This window comes from Mus pahari, chromosome 5 (genome assembly GCF_900095145.1).
Source record: "Mus pahari chromosome 5, PAHARI_EIJ_v1.1, whole genome shotgun sequence".
Classification (NCBI taxonomy): Eukaryota; Metazoa; Chordata; class Mammalia; order Rodentia; family Muridae; genus Mus; species Mus pahari.
This window is the reverse complement of record NC_034594.1, coordinates 48,603,420-48,631,208: the sequence shown is the minus strand read 5'-3', so window position 1 is coordinate 48,631,208 and position 27,789 is coordinate 48,603,420. Positions and strand designations below refer to the sequence as shown.

The following is a 27,789-nucleotide window of genomic DNA, read 5'->3' as shown; positions in this document are numbered from 1 at the left end:
CTGAGGATGCCTCAGTTTCTTATTCTCTTATCACTTGATGAGCTCTGGCTCTCCGTGTTAATAGCCATCTACTGTATATAGAAACATAGGCAGGGTTCTGATGAGGGTTGAGAAATGTATTAATCTATGGCAAGAAGACGTCACCTAGGTAGAAATCTAAATTAGGTGAACTATTATATAAAACTATTATACTTCTAAGTATTAGAAGGAGAAAATACTATACATTCAACTAGTTTTAATGAATTAAAAATTAATTAAATTGAGGCCTTTTCAAACAACCTTGTTCCTTGTCTCTCTTCCTTCTACACTGACCTTTGCCCCTTCCTGTTTTTCCATCTCTCACTTTATCCCACTGTTTCCCTCTCCAGATTTCCAACTAGGGTTCCATTATACTGCTCTGCAGTATAATATGTGGTTCCTCTATGTGGTGTAATCACATCTGAAGATTTGGAGCTAGGAGCTCCAGATGAGAAATGTTAAAGGCATGACATTGTTATTTTTTATTTCCCTAAAATCATGCACAGTAAAAATATATGCAAATAAAAGAGTTGGAGATAAAAGAGAGGCACCCAAACCATGGGCTGTGCTCACTCGTGAAAGGGCCATGCACAGGTTGACTATCCAAAAAAAAGAAAACAGCGATACAAACTGCTGGGGAGAGCTTTGCTATCAAGACAAATTGAATTGTGATTTGCCTAACTCAAGACTCCAAGATTGTATGAGCATGAAAATTAAAATCTTGGCTACTTCATTTTCTATATGACCCACTGATAGGAATCTCAGCTAGGGTCATCCCCATAGACTCCCTGTAGCCTTTCCCAGCTAGACCCAGAGATGCCCCTCAACACTGACTTCCATTTTCACTCTCAGCCCTCTCCCCCCCCAACAACTGATCACCAACACATACTGCACATCATCTCCTCTCCCACCCACTGCCCTCCCTCCATCCACCTCTGACTATTTAGTTTCACCTTCTGAGTGAGATACACACATCCTCCCTTGGGCAATCATTAGTAACCAGATTCTCTGGGACTCCAGATTGTAGCATGGCTATCCTGCACTTTATGGCTAGTTCTCAAAGTGTGTACATACCATACATGTCTTTCTGGGTCTGTTACCTCACTCAGAATAATCTCAGGTTCCATCCATTTGCTTGAAATTTTCATGGTGTCTTTGTTTTCAATAGCTAAAGAGTACCCCATTATGTAGATGTACTACATTTTCTCTATCCATTCTTATGGTGAGGGATGCTAGGTTGTTTCCAGCTTCTGACTATTAAGAATAGAGCTGCTATGAACATAGTTGAGCAAGTGTCCCTGTGGTATAATGGGACATCTTTGGGTATATGCCCAGGAGTGGTATAGCTGTGTCTTGAGCTAGAACTATTCTGAATTTTCTGAGAAGCTGGCAAATTGATTTCCAAAGTGGTTGTAAAAGTTTGCACTCCACCAGCAAGGGAGGAGTGTTCCTCTTGTTCCATAGCTTCACCAGTATGTGCTATCACTTAAACTTTTTATCTTAGCCATTCTGATGGGTGTTAGATGGAATCTCAGAGTTGTTTTCATTTGCATTTCCCTGATGACTAAGGACACTGAACATGTCTTTAGTTCTCAGTCATCAGAAATTCCTCTGTTGAGAATTCTCTGTTTAGCTCTGTACCACATTTTTGGTTTTAGGGAGAAAAATGCATTTATTGATTTGTGCTTAAGATTCCAAGGGACAATAATCCATGATGGTGGAGTGGAGGAATGGCAATGGTGAGTAGAAATTCCAACAGGAGCAGGAAGCTGGAGGCAACAGAAAACACAAAGCAGACATTGTAAACTAGCAGTAGGGTGAGATTTCACTCCTCAGAGTCTGCTCACAGTGATTATGCCCTTCAGCATGGCCCCACCTCATGAACCACCCTAATAGACAACCATTTGGGGGCCAAGTAACAACCATAACAGGAGACTATGGGGGCATTTATCATTCAAACCACAACAGTGCCTTTCTCCATTCTTTCTATGTTTAAATAAGTCTTTGGCACAGTGATCCTGTGATCATTTAAGATGAAAAACGTTCAAAGTATTTTGGAATAGTGAGTAATACTGAAGATACTTCTTAAGGTGGACAATGAGTTGCCCTGAAACTGAAAAGAAAACAGATTCCATCAAGATTATTGTTCAACACAGTTGGAGTCACAGATTTCTGTTGAATCTTCCCTTTCATCTTGACTTCCGCCCTTCTTGCAACTGCTTCACATTTCTTCTGACAATCAGGTTGTTTCCATACACAATGGCACAGGAGACTGGTTCTGCAGCTTCTACTTCTCTTCTACAAGCTAGGAAAGTCCCATGGGCTCATTATCATGTCCAGGGAATGTTCCAAAGAGGCATGAGGCAGAAGCTTCCTGTGCAGGACTGCAGAGCTGCACCTCAGGAACAAAGAGAAGCTTGAGAAAACATGACTGATCCCAGAGAAAACAAAAGAAATGTGGGGATCCAAATAGAAAGTCACTACATTGATTTCTATTTCAGTCCCTGGCATTCTGTGTGTGTGTGTCTGTGTGTGTGTGTGTGTGTGTGTGTGTGTCTGTGTGTGTGTATGTGTATATGTGTGTGTGTATATGTGTGCGTGTTTGTGTGTGTATATGTGTGTGTATATGTGTATGTGTGTGTATGTGTGTGTATGTATGTATATGTGTGTGTATGTGTGTGTGTGTGTGTGTGTGTGTGTATTTGTATATGTGTACATTTTTTTTGTATAGATCAGAGGTCAACACTGGGAATCTAGCTAAATTGTTCTTCACCTTATTTTTTTTCTCAAATTTAGACTTCTTTTTTATTAGTTTTATTTTTCACACTCCAGTCATTGCCCTACTCCCAGTCTACCCTCCCACATTTCCACATCCCATTCTTCCTCCCCCTGTCTCCAAGAGGACATTCCACCCTCTATGCCCAGCAGGACTTCCCACACCCTGGGGCCTCAAATCTCTCAAAGGTTGGATGCCTCTTCTTCCACTGAGACCAGCCCAGGTAGTCCTCTGCTGTATATGAGTCAGGGGCCTCGTACAATCAAGTGTATGCCAGTTAGACCAGCACCATTTATTGAAGGTGTTTTCTTTTATCCATTGTATATTTTTTCCTTCTTTGTCAAAGATCAAGTGTCCATAAGTGTGTGGATTTATTTCTGGGTCTTCAATTCTATTCCACTGATCGGCCCATCTGTCTCTCTACCATCACCATGCCGTATTATCACTACTGCTCTGTAGACCAGCTTGGGTCAGAGATGGTGATTTCCCGCAGAGCTTCTTTTATTGTTAAGTTTGTGCTATCCTGGGTTTTTTGTATTTCCATATGAAATTGAGAATTGTTCTTTCTATGTGAAGAATTCTTACAATTCTGTAAAGAGTTGCATTGGAATTTTGATGGGGATTGCACTGAATCTCTAGATTGCTTTTGGTAGCATGGCAATTTTCACGGTTAATCCTACTGATTCGTGAGCGTGGGGAGCGCTTTCTATCTTCTGAGATCTTCGATTTCTTTCTTCATAGACTCAAAGTTCTTGCCATACAGATCTTTTGCTTGTTTTGTTAAGAGTTCTATCAAGATACTTTATATTATTTGTGACTATTGTGAAGGGTGTTATTTCCCTATTTTCTTTCTCGGCTGGTTTATCATTTGTATATAGGAAGCTGCCCCTTTTTTAATTGCGTTATTTGGTTTGTTAATGTCTAATTGCTCCAGAGAGTAAAATAGCCACCTCCTGTAGCCAGGCAGAACTTCCAGTGGAAGGAAGGGAACATCAACTCACCCACAAAAAAATTAAATCAAAAAATTTGTGCTGTCTAGAAGATGCACAGGGATAAAGATGGAACAGAGACTGAGGGAATGGTCAACCAATTATTAGCTTAGCTTGAGACCTATACCATGGGAAAAAGCCAACCCCTGACATTATCAATGATACCCTGTTATGTTCTGCTACGGTATAGACAGGAGCCTAGCATAACTGTCTCCTCAGAGGCTTCATCCAGCAGTGGGTGAAAACATATGCAGAGAACCATAGCCAAACAACAGGCAGAGTTCAGGAGTCTTGTGCAAGAAATTCTTGGAGATAAAATTGAGTGATCTAGAGGAGTCAGAGATACCATAAGAAGACCTACAGTGTAAATAAACCTGGACCCATGGAGACTGATCCACCAACTAAAGAGCATGCAGGGCTGGACCTAGGTGCCCCACATGATGCAGTAGATGTGCAGCTTGGTCTTTATGTGGGTTCTCTAACAATTAGATCAAGGGCTGTCTCTGATTCTGTTGCTTGCCATTGGATGCCTTTCCTCTGTGTAGATTGTCTGGTTGTGTCTCAATACTAGAGCATGCACTTAGTCCTGCTGTGACTAGATGTCCCAGGGTGGGTTGGTACCAAATGGAAGGGGGTTATGGGGAGAGGGATTTGAAAGGGTGGGACTATGAGGAGGCAATTAGGATGTTATGTAAATAAATCATAAAAAATAAAATAAAATCTTGGGGTGTGTCCATGAATTGTAGTGTTAGAAAATTTCACTAGCACAGAACAACTCAGGACTGTGGAGGCCCCTCCACAGGGACCATGTAGACATTTTTATAACATCAGGATTTGTGAAAGAAACATTCTACTTCAGTAAGAGCAAAGCTTACAGAAATTGAGAAATGAAGAGGCTTTCAAAAGAAAAAGCAAAATGTAGATCTTATTAGTGGTAATAACTCAAATGCTTGCCATAGGCTGAAGAACAAACTCAGCAGTTGCACATAGTTTGTTATATAAGTCTCATAAATGCTTTCAATGAGTATTAATATCTGTAATTTATATCTGACAACATTGAAGGTCAGAGAAATTAACTTGCAAATGGTTCAGAATTTTATAAGAAATAATGCACAGGGAATGTGAATGAGCCATTGGAGTTCTGTGGTTTTATTTCTGGGTCTTTAATTCTATTCCATCAATCAACATGTCTGTCTCTGTACCAATACCATGCAGTTTTTATCACTATTGCTCTATAGTAAAGCTTGAGGTCAGAGGTGGTGATTTTCCAGCTCTTTTTTTTATTGTTAAGAATTGTTTTTGCTATTCTGGATTTTTTTTTTTTTGACTTTCCAGATGAATTTGAGAATTGCTTTTTCCATGTCTTTGAAGAATTGTGTTGGAATTTTGATGGGAATTGCATTGAATCTATAGATTGCCTTTGGTAAGATGGCCATTTTTACTATATTAATTCTGCCAATCCATGAGCATGGGAGATCTCTCCATTTTCTGAGATCTTCTTCAATTTGTTTCTTGAGAGACTTACCCCAAGATATTTTATACTATTTGTGGCTATTGTGAAGGGAATTGTTTTCCTGATTTCTTTCTCAGCTTGTTTATCCTTTGTATAAAGAATGGCTACCAAATTATTTGAGTTAATTTTATATCCAGCCATTTTGCTGAAATTGTTTATCAGTTGAAGGACTTCTCTGGTAGAATTTTTGGGGCCATTTATGTATACTATCTTATCATCTGCAAATAGTGATACCTTTATTTCTTCTTTACCAATTTGTATTCCCTTGAAATCATTTTCTTGTCTTACTGTTCTAGCTAACACTTCGAGTACTATATTGAATAGATATGGGGAGAGTGGGTATCCTTTTCTTGTTTCTGATTTCAGTGGGATTGATTCAAATATGTCTCCATTTAATTTTATATTAGTTATTGGATTGCAGTAAACTGCTTTTATTATGTTGTAGGGCTGGATTTGTGGGCCTTGAATTCCTGATCTGTCTAATACTTTAAATGAAAGGGTGTTGTAGTTTGTCAAATGCTTTTTCAGCATCTAAGGGCACAATAATAGTGGGAGATTTTAACACCCCACTCTCACCAATGGACAGGTCATTGAAACAAAAACTAAACAGAGACTCAGTGAAACTAAGAGAAGTTATGAATCAAGTGGATTTAATAGAGTCCATTGATGTTAAGAGAGGAATAGTTATTGTTGCTTCCTGTTATTTTTGGTGTTATTTATATGTTTGTGGGACAATCTTCTTTTGGGTTTCTTGAAAGATTACTTTCTTGCTTTTTCCAGGGTCTAGTTTCCCTCCTCATGTTGGCATTTTCCACCTATTTTCCTTTGTAGGACTGGATTTGTGAAAAGATATAGTGGAAATTTGTTTTTGTAATAGAATATCTTGGTTTCTCCATAAATGGTAATTGAGAGTTTTGCTGGTTATAAGTAGCCTGGGCTGACATTTGTGTTCTCTTGGGGTCCATATAACATCTAGTTATACAGGATCTTCTAGTTTTCATAGTATCTGGTGAGAAGTCTTATGTAATTCTGATAGGTCTGTGAGCATCAGTGGATATGGGGGAATAAAAGGAGTGGGGGGAAAACCCACATCCCACCTGAGTTCCGGTGCTCTGGGTGGGCAGATGTGGGAGGACTGCTGCATGCTTTCTACATGGCCCTGGGTGGGTATCTGGCTGTGGGAAGCTATGGACCCATCCCGAGGGGGTGACAAGGGGCAGTATGAGGTCTCTGAGCCTCACGGAGGCCAGAGATAACAGGTTCTCAGTCTTGGGCATCTCAGATGCAGCAGGACACTGCAGAAGAGGTGAGAACAAAGTGAGGGTCCTGGGGAGGCTCAGTCATCTCCAGGACCGAAGGGAAGAGAGGGCAAGAAGAGAAAGGGAGCTGGGTGGTTCCCATGTGGGCAAGAGTCCTTGGTCTGGTCTGTGGCTGCAGTACAGGAGGGCCTTCATATGGGAGGTTAGATGCAGCTTTTTAGGGGAAAGCCTATCCCATGTTCAAGCACGGCAGGCCGTGCTGAGAAGAGACAATCTATGGTTTTAGAGCTTTATTGTAGAAAGGCAGAGAGAAAGAAAGAAGGTAGAAAAAGAGAGAGACAGAGACAGAGACAGAGAGAGAGGCTGACCATGGCCACATGGAGAGAAGGGGAAAGGGAGAGAGAGAAGGAGGAGCTGGGGACTCTGTGGTGTCAGCCACCTGTCTGGGAATGTGGCTCAGTGTTCTGTCCCTTATAGAGTTTCTTACTGGTCTCCAGAGCAAGCCTCATTCAACCAAAACAGGCTGCCTTTCACAGCCCCACAGGTCTGCCTTTATATGTTACTTGACCTTTTTCCCTTACTACTATTAATATTCATTCTTTGTTTTGTGCTACGCCCACTCCAGTGAAGTCTGCTTGACAGGGCAAGAGGCCTGGAAGCACTCACAAGGCAAAGAGTTTCAAGGAAACTCAGCCTTCTGGAACCTTGGCATTCTCATAACCCATATACTCAAACCCTATCCCCATGTTAGTATGGTGTATGCNCTCTTTCAGTATTATAAGTGCCTTTAAAGATTGAATTTTATCATAGGTGAGCCTCCACCAGTGTTCCAACATCCTAGAAAATCCTTGAAGCCTTTGAGCTTGGAATTCAGTAGGAATTCAGTCAGAAGGTTACCTATTCAGTAACATTCAAATTTACTTCTAGTAGAAACTAATTAGGCATTACAAAGAATGGAGCTAGAATAGCTCAGGACTAGTCTGCAGAGTGATTACTTAGAACAATAGCCGACTCTCACCCAAACAAGGGAACACACAATGGCCTAGTCAGTAGGTAGGATTAACAATAGACTAGCATTACACCTGGTTCCCTTCTTAGTGGTAAACAACAACAGCCTGGTCCCCACCATCTTTTGATGTATACATTCCTTTTGTTTTGTGTCACTGTAACTCCCCAGATGTGTCCCGCCTGGCTTTTCTTGTTTTTTTTCTTCTGTATTAAAAGTTTGATGCTCGATTTGAAAAATCACACTCAGATTCTACACACACTCTTGTCGAGTCTGTCAGTCCCCACTGACTCCATGCCTATCTGTCTGAGATTCTGATTCACAGGGATTGAGGAGGGCCTCTGAGCCTGGTCTGTGGCAGTTTTGCGCATTTGGTGTTTTGAATATTATATCACAGGAGGAATTTCTTTTCCCTTCCAGTCTCATTGGAGTTCTGTAAACTTCCTGTATGTTTATGGGCATCTCTTTCTTTAGGTTAGGGGAGTTTTTTTCTTTAATTTTGTTGAAGATATTTGCTGGCCCTTTAAGTTGAAAATCATCACTGTCTTTTATACCTATTATCCTTAGGTTTGACTTCTCATTGTGTGCTGGATTTCCTGGATGTTTTGGGGTAGGAGCTTTTTGCATTTTGCATTTTCTTTGACTGTTGTGTCCATGTTTTCTATGGTATCTTCTGTACCTGAGATTCTGTCTTCTCTCTCTTGTATTCTGTTGATGATGCTTGTGTCTATGACTCCTAATCTCTTTCCTAGATTTCTATCTCCCTTTGTGGGTTTTTATTGTTTCTATTTCCATTTTTAGATCCTGGATGGTTTTGTTCAATTCCTTCACCTGTTTGGTTGTGTTTTCCTGTAATTCTTTAAGGGATTTTTCTGTTACCTCTTTAAGGGCTTCTAGTTGTTTATCTGTGTTCTCCTGTATTTCCTTAAGGGAGTTATTTATGTTCTTCTTAAAGTCCTCTATCACCATCATGATATGTGATCTTAAATCAGATTCTTGTTTTTTTGGTGTGTTAGGGTATCCAGGGCTCACTGTGGTAGGTGAACTAAATTCTGATGATGCCAAGTAGCCTTGGTTTCTGTTGCACAGGACCAGCTTCTAGCACAGATGGAAACTAGAAGGGTCCTCTCAGGCTGCTTCTTGGTTCCTGTGTCCTAAGGACTCCAGGTGGGTCTCTCTGAGCAGAAGTGTTGGTCTTACCTGTGCTTACAGGTGTGTCTGCACTCCTAGGAGACCAGCTCTCTCACTTTGGTATTTGGGAATGGAGCACTGTGGCACAGGATCAGCTTTGGGCACTGTAGCACAGGACCAGCTCTGGGCACAGACAGAACCCTGAAGGCCACATTTTTCTAAATTTCAAAGACCTCCATTGTTCTTCAAATAAGGCAAATAAATTTAACTGGTTTAGAATGAAGCAACACTGAACTTCTGTGTTACCCACATTTTCGTCAATACTTCTAAAAACCACATTCATTCATAGTTACTACCTCAATGTTGAAAACTTCTAGATATCATATTTCAATTAATTTATTTTTTACACTCCATATTCCATTCCCTGTCCCCCATAAACCCTCTGACTGCTCCCCATCCCACACCTCCTCCCCATCCCACTGTCTCCATGTGGATGCCTCCAACCTCCACCCCATCTGACCACTATACTCCATGGGACCTCCAGTCTCTTGAGGGTTAGGCGCATCATCTCTGAATGAACACAGACCTGTAATTCTTCTACTGTATGTGTGTTGGGTGCTTCATATCAGTTGGTGTAGGCTGCCTGTTTGGTGGTCCAGTGTTTAAGAGATCTTGGGGGTCCAGATTAATTGAGACTGCTGGTCCTCCTACAGAGCCGTCCTCCTCCTCAACTTCTTTCAGCCTTCCCTAATTCAACAACAAGGGTCAGCTGCTTCTGTCCATTGGTTGGGTGCAAATAACTGCATCTGACTCTTTCAGCTGATTGTTGGGTCTTTCGGGGTGAAACATGATAGATCCCTTTTTGTGAGCATTCCTTAGCCCCAGTAATAGTGTGAAGCCTTGAGACCTCCCCTTGAGCTGGATCCACTTTGGGCCTGTCCCTGATTTCTCAGGCTCCTTTCTATTTCCATCCCTGTAATTCTTTCAGACAGGAACAATGATGGGTCGGATATCATTTTTAATAACCTAACTTATTCCTCCTTATATTCTCATCACTGAAGAAAGGGAGTAGAGAACATACACACACTGGCACTGCTTAGCCTCAAGCGAATAGAGCATCATCTATGCTAAAACTCAGAGTTCTGACTCTAAGCCCAAAGTACTTTATGTATAACTAGCTATAAACTTGAAATGGCTTCAGTTAGTTCTTACTAATCTAAAGTAATTTAAAGACATAGAGAATGAAAGCTCACCAAGAATCAACTCACTGAAAAAACACAGTGAAGTTCTTGTCAAAGGTAACAGAGATGGTAAGTGTACTCACCTGTAAGGAAAGTCTCCACACACTGTAGAGGTAACTCTAAATACATATTTCATTCTATTTCATTTGAGGAAGCTCATTAAAATAAATTATATTTTATATAGTCAAGTAAATTCAGACTTTTTAGTTAAACAATGGCATAATGAAATATAATTCTATTAGTCTTTTAGATGTAATAAATATTAAATTAATTTATACTGAATTCCATGTGGATGAAGATTCCCAAATAAGCAAGGAAAATAATCATTATCATGAAATCCTTCCCTTTTGTTTCCCCATATCAGCTTCTGATGATATGTTTAACCACATAAGAGACAAAGATCTGTGTTCCATTTTGTACTATTTCTCCCAACATTACCATGTAGAATGTGAGATGCATTGCTTCTTAGATTAAATTTTTATCCACCAACTGAAGTTAAATTTGGTCTGCTTGTTGTAAGAATAATCATTTTCCAGAACACAAGTTTTCCCAAATAAATAATTACAAAGCAGATGATGACCCATTATGATCCATAGAGCTGGCACTTCATGGAAACTATTCATAGAGTTAACACAGGCCGACACAGAAAGTCCTAGGTTTACACTCACAGATTCAGTGGCATTCATTTTGGGGTCAATATTTAACTCTTTTCATATAAATACTTTGGTTTTTAAATAAGAAGCATATTATTCTAAGAAAATGTTCTATATGTTATGTTGGGCCTGTTAAAAGTGAGTAGAAGAAATACAAAAGCATCACACTTGTAACTAATTAGAGGTAATTCTATACTGTGGAAAGTTCTGGAATATGTCATATCTGTATTCATTATTGATTGTCACAAGTCTGTATATACTGGCAAAAATGGACCATTTCTTATCCACTAGAGAAAAGAGACAGATTGTATCATCTTATACCAATTATAACAAAACAAATTCAAGATAAAGGTATAAATTTAAAAAATAAAATCATATAAAATAATTTTGATAGTCACTCAATAACCTGAGATGAAAATGCTTTATGAATTATATTTTAAAAATTCAGTTAAACCAGAATGAAAAAATTGACAAAATAAATATTTTAAACTTCTGTGTTAATTGTTATCATAGACCAACTTAAAAAAAAAAACAACATGGTGTGGTACACTGTGTAAAGATGTGCATCTGTGTATTCAATTTTTAATTCTGTACCAGCAGAGAGCTGAAGGAGGGGAAACTGCAGATGGATTTTGAATGAATGATTGATGCAAATAAGTGGATGAGTGGAGAACTTGACCAATGAAATCATTCAGCAATTAGGTCAGGGTACTTGCTGCCAAACCTAAGATCTAGCTTAGCCCCTAGAGCCCACGTGGTGGAATGAGAGAACTAATTTTTTCCTTACTTCCAAAAGAGATAGAGTAGCATATGTCCCCCCATAAACAAACAAAAAGCTATGGTCTCCAAGTAGTATATAATATGTTGAGGAGTCTCAATTCACTTGTCAATAAATAAATAGCAAATATTTTCATCTATCCTATAGTTAATAATAATACATACTTGTGAGAACATGGAAAAATTCTTTGTCTCATGTCACAAGCTTATCCCGTGTACACTCTGGCCTGCTGTCAGCATTAGTTATTTCTTCAGGAACCACTTCCCCTTGATTTAAGAGTGCTATCACTTTAAGCACACTGTATGAGCAGGTTAAATAAGAATTTTTAGATACTGATACATAGTAATTTATGCTATGAAAGGGTTTGTTAAATTTCAACATAATAGTATGCAGAGAAAAATTGTTTATGTGTGTTGTGTGTCTGTTGTACAAAATGATAGAGTACAAGAAACATGTTTTCAGTGCTTTAAAGGCATTTTGCTTACATCAGAAGCCATTGCCAGTTTCTTAGTCAAGTTATGTCACTAGCAGGAATATCTCAGTCCCCTAAGATGACACATGTAGTACAGTAAAATGAACAAATTTGAAATTAAAGTCTTCATTTAAACTTTAGAAAGGTCTAAATCAAGTAGGATTTTTTTTTTGCACTCATTACTTATTTTATAAAGAACTCTATTTACATTTTTAATTCATAATATGAGAAAGAACTGGAACCTTATCACATTTCTAACAGGAGATCATTTTTTGTTAATCACATGACAGTTCAGACACATGGAAAAATTGATACCAAAGCTCTCTAATTTCACTATATTTTGTTTGTTTGTTTGTTTGTTTTTATGATTATTGTTTTGTTATGATTTGTTTTGTAAAAAGGCAGTTTTCATTAGTGCACTCAAGTTAGCTTGTTTCTTATTATGTACCCCAGGCTGGCCAGCCATAAACTCAAAAAAGTGAATACAACTGGAGATAACCATGTTGAATGTGTTACATCAATCTTAGACAAATATTGCATGTTCTCTCACATTTGAATGTCCACATGTTATAGATAAAATTACACAAGTAGAGGTATAATAAATATAGATGCCAAACAAACTAGGGAAGAGAGGAAGTTGTCAATGAAGGGAAGTGAGAAAAGGTTAGGGAGTAGAGTATAGGGGAAATGAAATAAAAATATAATATATACTTGCATGAAAGTGCCACGTGGGAACTTAGGAGATGGGGGAAAGTACGACTAAATATACTGTATGGAAATTTCAAGTAAACTATTTTGGAGGGACTTGATAATATAAAACACTCATAATAGTGGGCCAGAAGGTAATTAGCTATGTGTGGCCCATAAAAGATTGACCATAACGAAAATAATATACAATGGAGGCACAAAGTAATGATGACAAGCCACAGAAGTACCAGTTCTCATTAGACCATGAAAGATGGGTGAGAAGTGTGGCTGGACTGAAGACTTCATGAAAGGGATGCGAGGTAAGAGCTTACAAACAGGAAAACTCTATAACAGTAGGCCCACTGGCTGCTGAATAGGTGGTAAAGTGTGATGGTAAATTCAAAAAGTAAACAACATATTTAAATTAATGTAAACTTGTTGCTTTATAACTTACTAAGGTTGGCCCAAGAACAAATAACCTCCATAGTCATATTATATTAGAAAGGAACCAGATGTCACAGTATAAAATCTTCTAAACACTGAAAGTTTCCAATTGTCTTTTCTAGTAGTAATAAAACTCCTCCAAAGGATACATAAAGGAATAAATGTATTTTTCAGTTAATTCAAAATTTCAAAAGGACATCAACTTTAGGAATCTCAAGACTAATCTTACAATGTAAAAAGACCTTCCTAACACAAAGGAAGCATGCTATAAGAGTAAAAGTGAGACCCAGCCCTCCACAAACCAAAGCACACACAAGAGATGTTAGCTTTACTCTAGAAATGAAAAAACAAGAATGTTTATTTTGAAAATCTAAAATGGCTTTTACACACTGAAAAATTAATGGCAAAAATCATCTCACAACCAGAAGATACAATATTCATGATAAAATAAAATCTTAACACTTAAACATGGTTTACAACTTGCCCCCAATGTATTATTTCAAAGTTAAGCATTTAGGATGAAATACAAACATAATAAATTTTAGATACCAAAACCAGAAAATGTCATTCTTCGTGTTCCAGTGCCAGAAGCTTTTCCTTTGCATGAGCAATGCAAGAATGCCTGCTCTGAGCACATCCATAATGACCTCCTGGAGGCTCTAAGCAATACACAACCAGAAGTAAAACCAAACGCTTCAGTTTCCGATGAGGGAAATCATAATCATCATCATTCATGGGTGATATAATTACTAACTAGAGAAATTCCACCATACCTACAAACTATATGAAAGAAAAGCTTAACAAGGCAATTATTTCAGATAAATCCGTGCAAACGTTTTATATTACTTTCTCAGAACACATTTTTATTTAAACCTGTGACATCTATTTTCTAGATATAAGACTGGAAACATCACAGCACTGGATAAAAAGCTTCCACAATCCTGCTATCGTGGGGCTGATATTTCAGTGACAAAAAATCATGATGAACAAATTGATCAGAACAATGTCTCATGTAGAAACACACGTGAGGGCACTTAAGGGTAATATAGAGTAGGAAAGAGGCACAAGACATGTGGAGGAATAAGCAAGAGCATTCCAATGTTGCCTGGACCAGGAGTGATGGAACAACCCAAACAGTGGGAGCTCCAAATGTCAATGTCATAAGACAGTGTCATAGAAGGTCATGGAAGGCTAGGCTGTGGATACAATATGGAGCAAGAGAAAAGAGAAGGGAGGTAAAGGGTGACAACACACAGAGCCTTGGAAGTCATGATGTCTGGGATTCCCTGTGACTAAGAATAAGCTAGGAGGCCACCAAAAAGACCTCAGCAAAGAAATGATCAGGGTTGATGCCTTTTAAAATGATGGCTCTAGCTACTGCATTCACAGGACTATAAAAACAAAAGCAGAGACTAGTGAGGAGGTGTCTACAATAATCTTAGTTTCAGAAGAAGGACACATTCACAAGGAATTGTCAGGGCTGGAGATGAGAGAGGAGGCAGGAAGGCAAACAGTGCTGGTCTTACAAAAAGGTGAAAAATCATTTTCAAAAATATAACAAAATAATTTTTCATATCAAATGTGAGGACAGACAGACAGACATATCACGGGATCTCAAGGATGACTGCCAAGGGGTTTTGCCTGAGGAACAGGAAGGGTGGCATGCCTATTAACAAGTGGGAAAAAGTAAAGAAAGACAACTGTGTCAGGAAATCAGTATCTGGTCAGCTGTCAAGTGGACTGTTGGGTACTTAAAATCAGAACTCAGAGAGAAATGATCCCCCATGATGTCCTGGGATCATTACAGTCATGAATTTGTTGGTAAAACTCAAAAGTCCCACCACACATATGGTATGACAAAGACATATAAAAAATGGAATACTTGTCTACCTTCAGGGTTCAGGAGGTAAGGCACAAACAGTAAATGAAAATAAGAGTAATTTGTGAACAGCAACAAGGTCTAAGAAATGGCTGTGAGAATGAGTGGCTGAGAAGAATGAAGTGGGGTCATTAGGGACATATGTCAAAATGTGCAAAGTCCAGAGTGTTGGAACAATTATCCATGAGAATATTAAGTCATGAAGTGCATGGCAGAAAATCTAAAGAAAGGCTAAAGGGGTTGGCAGCCCCATAGGAAATACAACAATATGAACCAACCAGTACCCCCCCACCCCGAGCTCCCACAGAATAAATCACCTACCAAAGAGTACACAAGAAGGGACTCAAGGCTTGAGCTGCATATATAGCAGAGGATGGCCCTGTTGGATATCAATGAGAGGAGAGGTCCTTGGTCTAGTGAAGGTGCCCAGTGTAGAGGAATGCCAGGACAGGGAAGTGGGAGTGGGTGGGTTAGTGAACAGAGGGAGGGGAAATGAGGAAAGGGGATAAAATTTGAAATAAAATATCTAATAAAAAATAAATATTTAAAAAAAAAGAAAAAAATGACCTTGAGTCTACTGAGTACAAATAGTTTCAGAAGATAAAGAAAGAGAGATTGGGTCAGAAAAAGCAAAATGGTGAGATCAAGATTCTAAAAGTAAATGTTAATCTGGGAATCTTGGACTCCTTCAGGAGTCCAAAAAGAACAAGGAATAAGAGTCTGGGTAATGATAAAAGACACATGAAGGGAGGGAAAGCTAGGAAGATGTATTGCTCAGAATCTTCCATTTGACTCTTGCTGATGGAAACAAGAGGTCCTCGGTGGTCTTTTTCTGAGTGTCCCTGTACATTGCTGTCTTTTGTTAATGGAGCCTTGTTGAGGTGTGATCTTATTCCAAGTTGGAGTGTTCCTTCTCAACTCCTGCTGATGGAAGGATGGAGTTGGGTAGAGTGATGATGATCGTGTACTGACCACATGAGACTCTGTTGGATTTGGTTGGACCCTCTTGGACTCTGTTGAAGATGGCTTCAAAGCCAAGAAAGGAACAAATAATTCATATCTGAAATATCATTTATAACAGCAATAGTATAAAAATATGTAGAATGACATTTAACACAAACAAGTATAAGATCTGCATGGAGAAAATGTTTTAAAGGTTAATCCAAGACATTGAAATAAAGTTAACCCGAACTTTGGCTTTCAAGTTCCTGATCAGCAATTAAACACAGGCATTTGAGCATTGAAAGATCCAACCTTATAGAGACAGAAAAGCTCCTCACAGAGATACACTTTCTATGAAAGTCACAAAAAATAATGAATTTGACAAACATTTTTAAATTATACATAGAAAAAGAAGTGTATAAAAACCAACATAACACCATTGAAGAAAAATAGGATTGAAAGATTCTGAGACACAACAAAACATTAAATATAAAGAATTACATATTATATAATATCAATATAATAGTCTAATATAGCATATAATTTTATAATACCCAAATATAATCTATATAATATGCATACTGTAATAAATACAAAGTTTACTATTGCCACAGGATAAGAAAAATGACCAATGGAGTGTCCAGAAAGAAAAATATGTACACATTATTCTGATTTGTATATAAGGTACTCTGATAAAATGTTTGTTTTTGAAGTTTTGGGGGCTGCCTACTAGATCCCATCCTTGAGAGGCTGTGCCAGAGCCTGAACAATACAGATTTGGATGCCACCATCAGACTAAGTGTGGAGTCCCCAATAGAGGAATTAGGGGAAGAACTGAAGGAGCTGAAGGGGTTTGCAACCCCATAATAAGAAAAACAATATCAACCAACCAGACTCCCCAAATCTCTCAGGGACAAAACCACCAATCAAAGAGTACACATGGAGGGACCCATGGCTCCAGCTGTATGTGTAGCAGATTACCTTATCTGGCATCAGTGGGAGGGAGGAGAACTGATTGGATCTTAAGAATCTGATCTAGCCAATCATTTATCTACTGACAGATCATAACTTGATGATATTTTCAGGGGCGGCAGGAAATATCAGAGGTGGATATAGTCAGAGGAAGTGGAGCCCTGTGAGTATGTCTTTGAGAGCTAGGTCTTTTCTGCGTCTCTCTTTGTCTTTTTCAGCTCTCTAGCTCAATGACGTAAACATCTGTGCTTGACTGTATCCTCTTGCCATGATGCTGTCCTCCTCAACAGAACAGGGTCAGGTGGACCTGCTGACCAGGAACTCTAAGCCAAAGTATAATTTTCTTATTTTGAACCCTTTTTCTCAGATATTTGTTACAAAAATGAAATGCCAGCACATTTTGATAATAGATAAATGACAAAGATATACTAGAAGTCACTGGGGAACAAAAGCACCACCTAAAAAAATTGTGGTGTACATATAAAGTGTAAGTTGCATGTCTACTACATTCTATGTTAAAATATTAATCCTGAGATAATAAATATAGAAAACCATCAATTGTATTAAGAAATATGTTGCCTATAGAAATGGGTGTGGGGTTCTCCTATTCTGTTCAAAGTAGAAATGCAAACTCTAGAAATAACAGTGAGGACAACACTATGGGACCAAAAGAAATACATATAATGGCAAGCTGACTAGCACTGAAGAAATACCACAGAAGGCAGCACATTTTAACATTTCTACCTATGGAGAGCAAAGAAGGTTACTTAGTCCTGACAAAACAACACAAGGTAATATACTCTCAGATCCTAAGATACTCAAGCTAGAAATCACACAGAAAATCTTCTATATGTATGAGGGTAATCTGACATGAGGGTTGTCAGTTAACTAATTGCAAGGTTGATTTAGCTGATTTGGTTGTGATTTATCCCTTCTTCCCTCACCACTCCATGAGCATCTCACCTGAAACTGCAGTCAGTTGAGCATGACCTACTCCTTAGATAAGTTGTAGGTATGTGAGTAGCTTCCATCACCTGCTAAAACCTCAAAGCAAGGTCATAAGAAAATATGAAAAATCTTCCTGCCTCCTCTTCCACATTGAGCACTGAAACCTCAGGGGAGGTGTTTGCTGAAGGACTGGGTGATCTAAAGCCTCCTAGTTTCTTCACCATTTCCAGATGTGAGTCTCTGTTAATTCTCATCTATTTCATTTCCAGATGTGAGTCTCTGTTAATTCACATCTATTTCACGAGGAAGCCTCTCTGAGAACTCACGAGTCAAGCACTGATCTAAGGACAAAGCATTATGTTATCAGAAGTCACTTGATTACTATATTCCCTTAGCAGAATAATAGTAGTATGTTTTCCCCAAGCCCAAGAACTACCTAGTCTCAGGTTGTTGGACACAGTAGCAATGTCAGGAATGAGTTCCATCTCATGAAATGGACCTTAACCCAATCAGAATGCTTGGTTACCTCCACTACACTTTTGCCACTATTGTCCCGGGTCATGTGTAGGTGGCAGGGTTGGTAGCTGGGTGGTATTGGTTATTACCTTTCTCCTCCTACATATCTGCAGAGTACCTCCCAGCACCATGAAAGTCAGTCAGAGTGAGGCTCCTAGCTGGAAAACAGCTCATCTCAATTGCAAGACTCAGAGGTGATGGAAGACTGCAAGGAGACAGTGTCTCCCAGACACAGCAGGACCAATGTACAGATGAACTTACGGAGACTGTGAGTAACCCAGAAGAGGGCCCCAGCACTGAGAGAGGGGAGTGGACACAGGTTCTGCCTTAGTCAAGTAGCTATCTGCAACTGATACCTGTTGTCAATGGAGTATCACTGGGTAAATAACTATATTCTGAAACAAGGCCATTCCCAAGACAATTTGGCCAAGGCAAAATGAACTCCATAGATTTTCTGTGGACTTTGTGTTTTATTTTGTGGGGAGGAATTTTTGTCTTATTTTTCCTTTGTGTTGATTTTCAATTGTTCTAGGATTTTTTTTAAAGAGACAGAGAGAAAGAGAATAAAGGTGGATGAGTAGGAACGTGAAGAGAATCTTGAATGAGTTGGGAGATGGAAACAAATACAATTTTTTTGAAAAAAATTTTAAATTAAAAAAGATAGGAAAAGTAAAATCTCTAAATATAGAGATTGAAGCAGAACACTGTTACAATAAACTATGAAACAAAAAAGAAAATCCAAATTAAATTACAAGAAAAAGATATATAACTAAAAGAAACCACAAATACTATACATTAAAATAAGAGATTAACCGAAGCAATGCTGAGAAAATGAACAACATATTGTTGCTTGTCCTGTAGACTATAAAATAGCTCAATCGATAATATGACTTCTTACCTCAAAAACATCAAGATAAACTCATAAAGATAAAAGCAGAAATACTGACATTAAAACAGGAAAACCCCATTTAAGTTTAATGAATCAATATAATAGTTCTTTAAAAAGAACCAGTAAAACTGATAACTATCCATGTAACAAGATGAACAATGGCATTGAAGAGGAGACTAAAATCAAAGGCAGCAAGAATGGGGAAGAGGGAATCACAATGGATCCTGCCATCACTAAAAGGATAGGGAGAAATCTAATTACTTTATGACTCCAAGATAACTTAGAAGAAACGAATAATTCTTCAGATGACACAGCCAGCCAAAACTCATCTAGAAATAAAACCATAGGATTATTAAAGAAATTGCATTAGTAATTTAAGTGCTCCAAAAAGAACTCATGACCTTCAAGCGGTTTTATTTGTGAATTTACCTAATTTTTCAAAAACAAATTGATAACTACTCAACAATAAACATTAACAAATTAATGAGCCATACAACAGCTTAGAGGAATCTCAGAGAAATTATTATGTTTCGAAGATCAACATTTCAGAGTAAAATTGGGTAAAAATTTATGAAATGTTATTTCACAGTAGGTAGAGTATAAATTGCCTATAGTAGAAAAAATACATGTTTAATGAAATAACCAGAAAAATAATGTTAATTCATAATCATGTATATTTCATTCATTAGTCTGACAAAATAAGAACCCAGGCAATAGCGAGTGTTGGAAAAGATGCACATGAGTTTGCAAATATGTCCAAATGTTTGAAAGAATAATGCTGTCTGTTGAAATCCTTATCCTAATACCACACCCAGGTTCATTTCCTGTAAAATCTCTTCTATGATGTACAGTGAGATGTACAAAATAATATTTATGATAGTCTTAGTCATTAGGTTATGATTTGGAGTCAGCCTGAAAATTAGGAATCATAAAACAGAGAAATAGATGTGAATTGAATTACAGTCATATTTATCAGGGAAAAGTCACAGAAACAAAACAACAAAATGCAAAGACAAGTTACAAGAGACTACATACACCGTATCTATTTTTACATATGTTTCATCTATACATTATACTCAAATGCATAATATATTTATTAATATGCTTTTAGTATATTTAATGTGTAAATACATAATTTTTGTGAATTTATATCTTGAAAGAAATGGGTGTACTTTACAGTCTACTGAGGATTTTATCTTGCTAGTTTTTCATTTTATTATTATTTATGTATTTAATTATTTTGGCTTTTTTTGGGGGGGTATTTTGTTGTGTAAACCAAGATACCCATGATCTCTCTTGATCCTCTTATTTCAGGCTCCAAAGTACTGAGACTAAAGCTTTGAACTACCATGCCTAATGGTTGAGATTTCCACATTGACGTAAGTCCTGAACATTTCCCCATTGCAAGCTCATTTATGTAGATTTTGCATGATCCACGATTATACATTTATAATTCAAAATAAATAGTTAAGTTTAACCCTGAGAATGATCACACCGTCTTACTTGCTTATATTGTGATACTTACTTAGTCTCAGTACATAAACATGATAGATTTAGCATAATATAATAACTTGTATTTATTTAATTTTCTATCCTAGAAATAATTATAAACAAGTTGACTTAATCCTTATCAATTTGCTACAGCATATAATGAATAAATATTGTGTTAATTTATTTCCTCAGGGATTTATACATGAATTATTTTAACTGTTGAAGACATTCAACACCATTTTCTAATCATTAGTATGAAAATTCTCACTTGGACCTCATCACAGACTTTGCAATGATTTCCATGTTTTCAGACTGTGAAACAATGAAAACTAATTTCTTACTAACATTATATATTTAAAATATGATGATCTCACATTATAAAACAATGTATAAAATTACTGGAAGAATGCCAACTAGTTATTTAGCTAATGCTGTAGTAACAAGTTTACTACAGCATAGTATAGTAATAAGTTTATATCCACATATACAAGTTCCATACTGTACTAACATTAACTACAACAATATAAAAAGAACAGCTGCACCCCGGCAGAGTGGCGTACCTGCTTCCTGACCCCACAATCCTGCCTCTCTCCCAAGAGATCACCTCTAACCAGGGACATAGGTTAGACCTCCCCTCACCCAATACCCATGCCAGCTGAGACCCACACATTGAAATATGATTGATCATACTTTATATAGTATACATATATGAAACTCAAAAATAAAACAATTTTAATTAAAGTATCATTTATGATACTCCAGTAAATAATCTTTTCTACAGAAATGTTATTATGACTTGAATACAAATTCCGTTGAAGGAACTGTGCTAGAGAAGAGGAATATATGTGTGTGTGTGTGTGTGTGTGTGTGCGTGCGTGTGTGTAGACATATATGTACATGTGTATATATATCATTTTTAAATACTGACAAAACTTTATGGTGAGTATCTTATTCTTCACAGTTAAGAGAGATGAATACATAAAAATTAACTAATATCCATGTTTATACAGGTAACAAAAGGAAGACTTGAGTTTCAAATATAGCTCAGTCTTCAAAGTCCTTCATACCGCTGGACAACATCCGCCAACTTGTATACTAGAAAGTGCTAGGAGAAGCTGCTCTGAAGGAAATGACATATAATAGGTAACTTATGAGAGGGAAAAATGCAAAAGATCTAAAGGAAACCTTCAAATAATAGCACTTTGTTCTCTTAAGAAAATATTGCACCTCATTTAATATCCAAAGGAGTTAGAACAAACATATAAATTGAGAAAGCATCCCCAGCGTATTAGAGTGTTACATTGTCTATATCCGTGGTGTCTTAGTCAGGGTTTCTATTCCTGCACAAACACCATGACCAAGAAAAAGGTTGGGGAGGAAAGGGTTTATTCAGCTTACACTTCCATACTGCTGTTCATCACCAAGGAAGTCAGGACTGGAACTCACGCAGGGCAGAAAGCAGGGGCTGATGCAGAGTCCATGGAGAGATGTTCTTTACTGGCTTGCTTCCCCTGGCTTGCTCAGCCTGCTCTCTTATAGAACCCAAGACTCCCAGCCCAGAGATGGCACCTCCTCCCTTGACCACTAATTGAGACAATGCCTTATAGCTGGATTTCATGGAGGCATTTCCCCAACTGAAGCTCCTTTCTCTGTGATAACTCCAGCTGTTCAAGTTGACACAAAACTAGCCAGTACACATGGCATATGCTACGTTTTTTAAAAGCTACTTTTGTACATGCTACTGGTTAATAAAATATAATTAACAAGCTAAATGCATGTTAAATTTGGTGATTGAAGCTATTGTGTATTGTTACATTACTGCTTTAGTTACATATTTTGTTGTATACTCTAATGAATATAATACACTAATTTTTTGAAGTAAGGTCCGTGAAAAGCCTTGTGTAATTTCTATATTATCTTTAGATGCTACAGGTTTCTAAAAGCAGTTAAATGACAGAATAGGAGGCATCCAGAGAGGACTTGATACATTTCTTTGCAAGCAGAACACCTGGGTCACTACTGATTCACCTAACAGCACAATCGAAAGTCCAAGCTTTGCATTATGACAACGATGGCAGGGTTACAGCTGCAGAAGCACCATCTCACTTGATTCGCACAGGTGCAAGTGAGTTCCCAAGTATTACGTGGCAATGTTTAAGGAAAAACCGTACCTACAGACAGCTCTGTCCTGTTTAGCCACAGGTAAAGGATTTGTCACTGTCTCTTAGGAAACTGTTTGGCTGTTCCCAGTGTACAGTCATACTGTTCTGACAACCATGAAGAGACACTTCTGAAAAGACATCAGAATCCTACTATCCTTATCCACAGGGTGGGTCTGAATATGTCATCCTCAAAGTCCAAGAGTGCTCATCCCTGGGGAGCACCCCAGAGCTATCTTCATTGCACTTGCAGAAGACATCTGTGCTGTACTTCCACACACCTATGAGCTCACAAAAGTCCCATTCTATCAATCGTGCAATGACTGAATAGTCACTGAATTACATGGGTCTGTGCCAATAGTTAATGCTTGTTGAAGACATTTGTTCAGCATTACCCAGGTTCTGTCTTTAGCATCACACTGGAAGTTAATCCATAATAGGCAATCTTTTTATAAACAATTATTGAGCACTTCTTATGATATTATCTATTATGGATTACCTTCTCATAAGAAGCACTCAATAATTGTTTATCAATAATATGCTTTCTTCCTGAACAAATAATCTAAAACTCGACTACATTTTTAGTTACTCCCCTAAATATTTTTTTAAAATATTTCAGTATTAAGATGGTGTGACTATGTTTAATCTTTGATATTTGACCTTTTAAAATATAAACATGGATGCCCTCCAAGAGGCCCAACAAGCAGCTGAAAGAGTCAGATGCAGATACTTATACTCAACCAATGGACTGAAGTTGGGGATATCTGTGGTTGAATTAGGGAAAAGCTGGAAGCTGAGGAGGGCGACCCTTTAGGAGACCCAGCAGTCTCAACCTGGATCCCCGAGATTTCTCAGACACTGAGCCACCAACTGGGAAGCATAAACTAACTGATTTGAGGCCCCCCCTACACATATACAGCAGAGGACTGCCTAGTCTGGACTCAGTGAGAGAAGATGCATCTAACCCTTGAGAGGCTTGAGGCCCCAGGAAGTGGGGAGTAAGGGAATGGGGACATCCTCTTGGAGACAGGCGGAGCTGAGGGGGAGGAGGAATGGGATGAGGAACAGAGGGCAGAACAGGGAGGGGAATAACAACTCCACTGTATAATAAATAGATAGATAGATAGATAGATAGATAGATAGATAGATAGATAGATATTTCAAGTTTCATTGCAAAACTGTTTAAGCATCCATTTATCGTGTCCCCATCCATCCTCCTCAGTGTGCCCTTTGCTTCAATCCATCTGGATAAGAAACATCTAATTTTTATAAAATTTTAATTGAAGTAAAATTTAAATCACATAAAATGATTCAACTTAAGGAAAGATTTCAGAGATGGAAAGATATTCATATCATTGAAAGAATATATTTGGCAGCTGTAAAATAACCCAAGTTGTTCATAACCTGTGGGATAAGGATTTGTGGGGGGGAAATGTCAAGTGGTGACCTCTAAAACTGTTCTTTCTCTGATCAAGAAAAATGTAACACCCTGGGAAAGTTGCCAGGAGCTGGCAGAAATTAAATATAGGATGGAAATACGGCAGTATCCATGATATTTCCACAAAATTCCTTTTTCTACTCTCTATGGGGAGAAAAAAAGAACAACCCTGAAGTCTAACAGTAAACTATTAAAATTCAACACAGCAGCCTGCACTACAGATGTTCTGTCTGACGTATTGCTGCAACAGCAGATGAACATGTCCAGGGGTAAACAGTGCAGGGCCAATGAATCAGCAAGTGTGTTTGTTTCTCCTTCATCAGGAAGAAGAAGCAGAAGCAGTGTACATCTGCTTGAGATGTGTGAGCATGTATGGTCTGGTCTCTCCCATGAGACATTTGAGCATGTATGGTCTCTCCCACGAGATATTTGAGCATCTATGATCTCTTCCAGATGGACATTCTCACTTGTGAATTTCAAACCAGTCTATAGGAAATTTTATTGTCTGGAAACATCACAGGGCATTACTAATCATTATTTTAGAATGGATAATAAACCATGATATTTTATAAACTCTTGATTTCATGATAAATATACCAAAGCAGCAATTTGTGAAAATAGTTCAATGGTTCCTGGCCTGCAGTGCTGCCTGCTATAGATGACCTTAAGGATACACACAGTTTTGGGACCTCTTGAAAATTTAAGAAAACATAGCTTATAACATAAACCAATGGCTAGCTCTCTATAACCTGTTAACAGCTCAGGAGTACAAATCACAAGTCATGACAACCATGTCAATTTTCCATATATCCATGCAGATTAAAACCCTTCTTAAAACTAAATCACTCATCTTGCCCAACAGACCTTTTGGTTCATTTTGCACTGCACTATGAAAGTCTCAGAAAACAAAAGAAACTGATGTTAAGGCAAAATCCTCTGCACTTACTATCAGGTGAGGAGAGACATTTTTCTGGGCCACGTGGAGGGTGCTTCAATATTATCTTTAACTGGAGCAAACCAGCACACTACCTACTGGGTTATTACCACTGACTTCATGGATGCTTTCCCCTACTCCCGTGGGGAAAGATAATCACACAATTTTTCCTTCACTTAACAAAGTACTAAGTTCCTTTGTCTCAGGGCAATGTCACATTAAAAAGTACTTACTAAGTCCTGGGGCTAGAGTCCCAGTATTAGTGAAGTACTTGTGCAGCAAGCATAAGAACTTGAGTTTGGATCCCTAGCTTTCATGGAAAAGGCCAAGCATGGCCATCCTGCTCCCCAACGCCACAGTGACTGAAACAGAAGGACTGGATTGAGATAGCTGTTGGCTACAATCAGAGTTCCAAGTTTAGTGAGAAATCCTGGCTCAAGTAAATAAAGTTGAAAGTGGTAAAGCAAGACACTAGATATCCTCTTTGGGCATTTAACATGTGTGTCTGTGGATGGGGGGGGGGGGAAGAGTCACATATGCAAATATTTGCAACCTCAATGAATCAGTCACAAGAGAAGCTAATCTCCTTTTGATTGACAATATTGTGACCCAATTCTGTTTACTAGTAAGTTTTTGTGGGACTATGCACACATTCCTTGGCTATTTTTCATTGGCTACTCTCCCTAGAATTTCATCCTTATTATATATACTTGAATTATACATGTCAGTTCATTAATAAAATATATCAATGATTCCTTGATTTAAGAAGTCTTACTATAATATAATAGTTACAGTGGAAGCTGTAGACCTTGGGCTCCCTAAAAAGAAAGTAAAAATCATGGACATGTTTGCAGGAACTGTCTAAATCAAGGCTTCCTTCTATAAAATAAAGGATATAGCTTAAAAATATAAGATATTGTTTCCTTTCATGTCCCCACTTAACTCAATAGGTTGGCTTTAGGAAAAAAATGTGTGGACCTGATTAGATGGCAGAGACATGTTGTAAGCTTGATAAGGTATGGTCCGTAATTGCAACCACTGATGCACGTTCATTATGTATCTGTGATGCTAGATGGATCCACACACTTTCAAAGTGCCTTATCTATTCTCATGGAATTCCAGAAAAATATTTCTAACTTAAGTATACATATTGAGGAAAAATATGGCTATGAACTAACACCCATAAAATTAGCACTAAACTTTCAATGAGTAGAAGAGTATCTTACCGAAAGTTCGATTATTACAGTTATTTAAGATCAATAGCCTCAAATGTTTGTCTCACAATCATGAAAACCAATGGTCCTCAGAAACAGAAGTATTTGTTAAATTTACTCATTGTTCTTTTCAACTAGACTCCATGTGATTTCCTCCCAGCCCTACAATGATGTCATCTACGAAGATGCATAGGTCAAAAGAGATGAATGTTCCCACCATGACAGAAAGGAAAGATGCCATCAAACTGAATATTATTTTTGCTGAGTCATCTGTTTCCTTCCACTTTGCTCTCAGTTACTGGGGCAAACCGAGTTGCTGTTAAATCATAATTGTAGAGATGAATTCTGAAACCCAGGGAAACCCTGAGACATGTCTTAGAACTCCCATATTAAACTATGAACGCCAAAGGGAAATGAAAGCAGCTCAAAATAGCAGAAACACCAGTGACAACCACTCAGGTTGAAGCTAACCCAGCAGCAAAGCAACCCAATAACCCAAGGCACTGACTCCACAGAGACACGCAGCAACTGGGTACTCAAAGAAGGGAGATGGGAACCGATCACACTTCACCACACTGAAGATGGACGTAAAGCTATGGTAATTTTAATTATGCATTAAACAAAAGCAATTAAAACCTCTCCCCTATCACTATTGCTCAGAAATTCTTTCACATTTAATCACATCTTTCACATTTAAATATTTGTCTTCCATGCTCACATGTACACTCAGGCAGCTTTATCGAGTCTGATAGGGACACTTCAGTCTCTACCAGATGACCCCATCTTCCAGATTCCAGTAACACTTGTTTTCTGACTGTACATACAAGACAAAGACAGTAGCAGTATTTTATTTTATTTTTTTATTTTTTATTTTTTGCTTAGACATTTTTTCCTTTTCATTGTGAAAATCCAGACTATCATTTTTTAATATTTTATTAGATATTTTCTTTATTTACATTTCAAATGCTATCCAGAAAGTTCCCTATCCCCCCCCCCCCCCCCCCCCGCCCCTGCTCCCTTACCCACCCACTCCCACTTCTTGGCCCTGGCCTTCCCCTGTGCTGGATCATATAAAGTTTGCAAGACCAAGGGACCTCTCTTCCCAATGATGGCCGATTAGGCCATCTTCTGCTACATATGCAGCTAGAGACACGAGCTCTGGGGTACTGGTTAGTTCATATAGTAGCAGTATTTTATGTCATCTGGTTCTTGATTGTTTCTTTCAACTCTGACAACTTAGCTTTTCTGTCACCAGAGTAATGACTTACTTTTAAAGGCATTTTGTTTAAAAGACACAAACTAATTCTATCTCCTGAATGAAATTCTGATTTCCTTTCTCTTTTGATCTGAGTGAAGATGCAAAATGTCAGATAAATTCATGAAACAACTACCTGCAAACATTTTCTCTCTGTGTGTCTCTCTGTCTCTCTATCTCTCTCT

At 38.1% G+C, this 27,789-nt stretch overlaps 1 protein-coding gene across 2 annotated transcripts in view; it reads right to left on the bottom strand.

Annotated features, from left to right (window-relative positions):
* Spag16 (sperm associated antigen 16) overlaps positions 1 to 27,789 on the bottom strand; it is an 834,729-nt gene that overhangs the window by 737,811 nt on the left and 69,129 nt on the right. The window contains exon 11 of one of the 2 annotated variants that reach the window (XM_021198511.1): positions 13,295 to 15,872. The exons of the other annotated variant lie outside the window; for it this stretch is intronic. Coding sequence (XP_021054170.1) covers positions 15,621 to 15,872 — 252 coding nt within the window. The 3' untranslated portion in view covers positions 13,295 to 15,620. Of the gene's footprint in view, positions 1 to 13,294; positions 15,873 to 27,789 lie in introns of those variants that run through there. 2 annotated transcript variants of the gene reach the window in all.